The sequence below is a fragment of the Camellia sinensis genome, chromosome 3 (genome assembly GCF_055761805.1).
Source record: "Camellia sinensis isolate YWXY chromosome 3, ASM5576180v1, whole genome shotgun sequence".
Taxonomy (NCBI): domain Eukaryota; kingdom Viridiplantae; phylum Streptophyta; class Magnoliopsida; order Ericales; family Theaceae; genus Camellia; species Camellia sinensis.
The window spans coordinates 107367496-107373868 of record NC_138963.1 but is presented as its reverse complement, the minus strand read 5'-3'; the positions used below and the strand labels follow the sequence as shown (position 1 = coordinate 107373868).

At 32.3% G+C, this 6373-nt stretch overlaps 1 protein-coding gene across 1 annotated transcript; it reads left to right on the top strand.

The window, feature by feature from the left end:
* The first annotated feature begins 494 nt into the window (after positions 1-494).
* LOC114266021 (protein SENSITIVE TO PROTON RHIZOTOXICITY 1) lies at positions 495-3854 on the top strand. The gene is made up of 2 exons (XM_028206905.2): positions 495-868; positions 2091-3854. Exon 2 carries the CDS (start codon positions 2135-2137, stop codon positions 3716-3718), a length of 1584 nt encoding a protein of 527 aa, XP_028062706.2. The 5' UTR covers positions 495-868; positions 2091-2134; the 3' UTR covers positions 3719-3854.
* Positions 3855-6373: the final 2519 nt, after the last annotated feature.

Genomic DNA, 6373 nt, shown 5'->3' with positions numbered 1-6373 from the left:
TGATTATTATCAAAATATTAAAATTTAATATAATATAATAATAAAAAAAGACATTTAATTCCTTAAAAAGTCCAACATATATGATTATTATCAAAATATTAAACTTTAATATAATATAAAAAAATAAAAAAAATAAGACATTTAAAAAAAATATTTAAAAATTACAATTTACATATATAAATAATTGTAAACACAAAATAAAATAAAATCTATATATTATTAAGCCTCCGTTTGGGAAGTGGGTTGGCTTTTTGGCTTTTTGGTTTTTTTGGCTATTTTAGCCTGGGCTAAAAAGCTTGGTTTGGGAAGGGCTTTTTGGCTTTTTGACTTTTTTGACTTTTTTTGTGAGAGAAGAATGTAATGATTATAGGTTGGATGTGATGTTTTGTTTGTTATGACTAAAATAGCCTATTTTATTTTTTGTGGCTAAAATAGCCAAAAAAAGTCTGGTTTAACCCTTGCCAAACACAGGCTAAAGAAAAGGGTCGGTAAGAGAATCATCCAGTTGGTGGGTCCTTCCACTCATCAAGCTTTTTGTCCATTAGCAGAGCAGGGCCTTGTGTTTACTTATTACAGACAGAAACGAAGATGAAGTAGATCAAGTCAATTTTTTTACCCCAGTAATCAACAGTTCTGATTTATTGGTTTTTAAGATGTGATCAAATGGGTCCCAATAAATGGATGGTGATGATTTTATGTGGATTTGACGAATGATGCTGGCATGCCGCCAGAGATGCTGATATATTGATTCACTTCAGCTTTCTTTTCTCTTTTCATTCCTCTCTCTCTCTCTTCTGTCTCTCTCTCTCTCTAAATGCTAAAGGCAAACTCAAAGACGATAGAGGGCATCTGTGCAATCCTGAATCCGGTGAGTTCTTCAGTTTCAATCTAATTGTCTGTTAGCCCTTGATTTTCTTAGTTTCTGATTGTGGGTGCTCAGCACATGCTATATGATCTTCTGATTTTTCAAATTTTTTATTTTTATTTTTATTTTTTTGCTGAAATAGCTTCTACTTTTAACAATCATGAAATGGGTTAATTTTGGTAGTTCAGCTAGATATAGATCTTTGGTTTTCATAAGAAGCTAGAAGTGTATTGACAATCAGATATATTTTGTGGTTTTGACAATCTTGAAATGATATTTTGGGATCTTGTGTCATCATATCATTAATATTGAAGGAAGATGGGATTTATTATTTTTTAGGATGAAGTAAGATTCTCAGTAGAGACTTTTCTTATCCCAAACCCGAAACACTTCCCCCCCTCTTTGTGGCTAGATTTTCCGTAGATTGACTTTCGTTGTAAAATTTTTTTTTATTTTTTTTTTAAATTTTTATGTGTAATTTCGGAATTAAGGTTTGGTTCTAAAATTTTAAAAGTTGTGATTGGATTTATGTATTGAAATGAAAGGTTTTGGGTACTAATCATTTAAGGAGAATTTCTCAAATTTAAATATTTGATAGTTTAGATATAGACTTGGAAATTGAATATTTGAGAGTTTTAGCACCATGGATTATGATGAATTTGAAATAACTGTGGAAAAATAATTATTTGAAATCTTTCACACTAACTGTTGTAGTTGTAAAAGATCATACTAAATTTTTTATTTTTTTATTTTCCTTTTAATCTACTCTGTCTTCTTGTCTAATTTATCATTCTATCTATAATAGTCAATTATTTTATATTTTTATAAAGTTTAATCTCAAATTTTTTTCATTGCAAATCCATCTTTGAACCTAAATGTTGGACATTCTTCTCTTTTGGGTTAAAAGACCATTGGTAGTTAGCTGAAATGTTTTCTTGTGGGATAAAGCGAGGGCTGCAGTTTTTATTTATCAATGGATAATATAATTTGGGTTTTCCCTCTCTTCCTCTTCTAGTAACTCGGACATGAATCTTCGTTTTTACTTTTAATTTTAATTTTTTTAGTGGTGGTGACTGCTGATTTATTTGAAGATAATTTGTTGGTGTGTACTCTAATCCTTTCGTAATTCAATTGTACATGAGCTATATATATATATTTATTCCTTTTTCATTTAGTCCACTTGCATTTCTGATAAGTGTCTTCTATCTTGTTCCTATATTTGCAGCTTTTAAGCTTTGATTTAGGTATACTTAAGGAGGAGGATTGGAAATGGATCTGAAGGAGAAGCTATCTGTGGACACATGGACGAAATCTTCTTCTTCTTGCCATGAGTTACCGAAGAAAGTCCCTCCCGACCACCAATCTTTCACCAATTTCAATCTGCAGCAATATCAGCAGAAGTGGGAAGATCCTTCAAATCAGGATTATGATATGACTATTGAATCTCAATTCCCGGAATTCAACCAAAATTCTGAAGCCCCATCTTCAGTTACTTGCAATCCCAATAATCAAACTGAGATCCCAGATCAGCAGGACGTTCAGATGAATGAAATGTGTGATTCTAGTAGAATCCAAGATTGGGATCCACGAGCGATGCTAAACAACCTCTCATTCCTCGAACAAAAGATCCATCAACTCCAGGATTTGGTGCATCTGGTTGTTAGCCGGAGAGGCCAAGTTGTGACTCGCTCTGATGAACTTGTGTCTCAGCAACAACAGCTTATCACTGCCGATCTCACTTCGATTATTGTTCAACTAATTTCCACTGCAGGTAGTCTTCTCCCATCTGTGAAGCAAACCCTCTACACAAATCCTTCGATCACCCAGTTTGGGCAGCTTGGTGGAGTCGTATTTCCTTCTGGGCCAAATTTAAATGGCAGTGCTGTGCAACAAAATATTGGTGGAAGAAAAGTTTCTGATCAGTCCAACCATGTTGATCTAGCTGGTAGTTGCAAGATTGAACAAAACTGCATCGAAGATCACGAGTCAAAAGACGAAGAAGATGCTGATGAAGGGGAAAACCTTCCCCCTGGTTCCTATGAAATCTTGCAACTAGAGAAAGAAGAAATTCTCGCACCTCATACCCATTTCTGTATGATATGTGGGAAGGGATTCAAGAGAGATGCTAATTTAAGGATGCACATGAGAGGGCACGGGGATGAGTACAAAACTCCGGCAGCACTTGCAAAACCCCATAAGGAATCTAGCTCCGAGCCAATGCTTATCAAGAGGTATTCCTGCCCATATGCTGGTTGCAAGCGAAACAAAGATCATAAAAAGTTTCAGCCTCTGAAGACTATTTTGTGTGTGAAAAACCATTACAAGAGGACCCATTGTGACAAAAGTTATACTTGCAGTAGATGCAATACCAAGAAATTCTCAGTAATTGCAGATCTTAAAACACACGAGAAGCATTGTGGTAGGGATAAGTGGCTTTGTTCATGTGGAACAACTTTCTCAAGAAAAGACAAGCTTTTTGGACATATCGCTCTTTTCCAGGGCCACACTCCTGCCATTTCCCTTGACGAAACTAAAGCATCAGCATCTGGGCCATCTGATCTAGGGGAAGATAATGAAGCAACAAATAAAGTTGAATTTACAGGACTCAACTTTGGTTCAAACGTTCTTAACGGATTTGGAGGTCAGAATGTTTTGGATATTAAAGGTAGTGTTGATGACCCTGCTAGTTTTTTCTCACCATTGAGCTTTGACCCATGTAATCTTAGTGGACTCCATGAGTTCCCCCGACCTCCATTCGAAGAGTCAGAATCTTCATTTTCATTTCTTATGTCTGGATTGTGTAATTATCCTCGGAAGACGGGTGGGGATTCGGGTTCTAATGATCTTGAATGATGTGGAAATGTTGTTGATTTTGGGCTTGTAGCAGGGGTCCATTGTTTCTTACTGGCATAGGCATTTGTATGGTAAAGTGACTCCATGTACCTGTAAGTTTCTTGAACTTTAATAATAATAACAGTTCTTTCTTTTATTATTGGTGGCTCTTTGCGTATAATGATGCCATGTTATGGGATTGAACATTTACAACCTTGAAAGCCTCTACATTTCTTGGGAGGATCAGAGTAATTTTTTGGCAATTGTTTCGTCAATTCGCATACATGGATGAAAATTCAAACAGGGTTTCTTTGTTTTGTTTCCAGAAAAGTAAAACTTGGCAACTGAAAGATTGATTGAAACTTGATGGTCTAGACATGGCATCTGTTATAAAGGGGTTGGACTTTGGGTGTCCATTCTTATTGCTATTTGAATTGTGTGCATCAAATTCATTGTTGATAGGGACTCACAACACATCAAGTTCAATCTTCACCATACACTCACAATGTGGGTAATTTTATGGACATTTTTTATGGGCCTGTATCTTTTCTGATTGATCGATATTTAAGACTAAATTTGTTCTTGTGTTTTATTATAATATAAAAGTGGGTAGCATATCAGACAAAATGAAAAATAATAATAATAATAATAATAAAACGGAAATATATTGCAAATTGATAGTGTAAGTGATACATGCGATGTGACTCGTGCAAGTGAAAGCTATGGGCAAATGGCACAGTTCTCTGCTTGTATCTATTGATTGGCAATTACTTTTATGATTCTTTTATTTCTCTAGTATTTTCTCTATAAAATTTAATATTTAATGAAACATATCAATTAAAAATAACAAATTTTTTTGCTAATTAGTAAAGTGCAAATGAGAACTCTTCACTTGGGACATAACTCTCACTTGTGTTGGGACAAGTCTTCACTTGCACATCATTGATTTGTAATTAATTTTGTCATTTTTTAGTAAATGACATTCTCCTTTCTTTTTAATCATATTAGTTATTATTATATGATTTTTGATTTTTTATTGTTACTTCTTTTTGCTACATTTTATAAGTTGGACTATTTTGTAAATTATTTTGTCTTTAGTGAAAAAATAAATAAATTCAACTTTAGTCCAAATATTGTAGTTTTTAAATTTGTTTAGACCGGACGATTTTTAAAAAAACAAAATTTAAATGAAGAACATTTGAAAATAATAAAAAAGCAAGCTTTTATAATTTTTTATAATTTGGTTTTTTTTACATGAATTGTTTATTTTATTTTTAATTTTTATAGTTATCTAGTTTAAATTAACCTAAAAAATTAAAATAATTGATATAATTGTACTTAAAAATTCACTATAACAAAAATAAACCAAGGAGAATAAGACGAATATTTATTGAAAAATTTTGGTCATGACCTGTTGAGGGGAATCTTACACCATTTGAACTCAGTGCAATAAGAATTTCAAAAGAGAAAAATTTATTTTTTTTAAACCATATTTAAATATACAATTCAAACACAATATAATAAAATTATATTAGAGAGAAGTCATACTTAATACTAAACCATATATATAAAAAATAAAAATGCCTCTCTCTCTCTCTCTCTCTCTCTCTCTCTCTCTCTCTCTCTCTCTCTCTCTCTCTCTCTCTCTCTCTCTCTCTCTCTCTCTCTCTCTCTCTCTCTCTCTCTCTAAAATCCTCTTCTTTTTTTTTTACTCTAAGAAACCCTAGCTGCTTTATCTTTCTTTGCTCTTTAGGGGGGAGAGAGTGATATTTTTAACCTTTCTCTCCTTTCTGTTTCTTCTCTTGCTATTTGTATTACCGTTCTAGCTACTACTGCTCTTCTTGTCTCCATCATTGCTTGCTATCAGGAAAGCTTTTAGATCTAGTCTCACGTTTGATTCATAACCAAGATTCGATATTGTTAAATTCGTTGTTATACACGTTAAGCAATCACCTCAAATCTATAATATTTTATTTTATAATGTGGGTGTTTAGAAAGTTATTATTTTAGTAGGCTATTTTAGTTTTTGACTATTTTAGTAAGATAAAATTTGTGTTTGGAAAGATAGTTATATTTTTTTGTAATTAGATGTGATATTTGTAAGAGAAAAAGTGCAATAATAATGGGTTTAATATGACATTTTGTCTTATTGACTATTTTAATATATTTTGTCATTTTGTGGATTTTAGCCTAAAAAACCAAAAAAAGCCTTTGCTAAACACCCCTAATGTAGAGGTGGGGATAAGGTACCAAAGCTACCGATTGCGATGATGAACAGATCGTAAAGGTGATTGGTATTATTTGTTTGGTGGTGATCGTTTTTGTTTTATTTTTTATTTTTTATTTTTTGTTTTATTTTTTATCTTTTAGTATTGCAATAATATCTCTCTACGTATAGATTTGCTCCTTTTATGGAGGTTTTCTCCTCCCTATGTAGAGATTTGTTTTTTCTCCCTATGTGAAAACTCGTATCCTTCTTATATGAAGGTTCTCTTTATCTTTTTTGAGATCTATTTTGTATTCTGATATATTTTATTGAAAAATTTATTGTCAAATATACAATATATTAAATCTTGTGCTTTTCTATTTAAAAAATAATAAATAAATATGTGCTTTTAAAGTTGAGTCTAATTAAAGTTGTACTTTTAATGCATTAAAACAATATTTGGCGTTGGA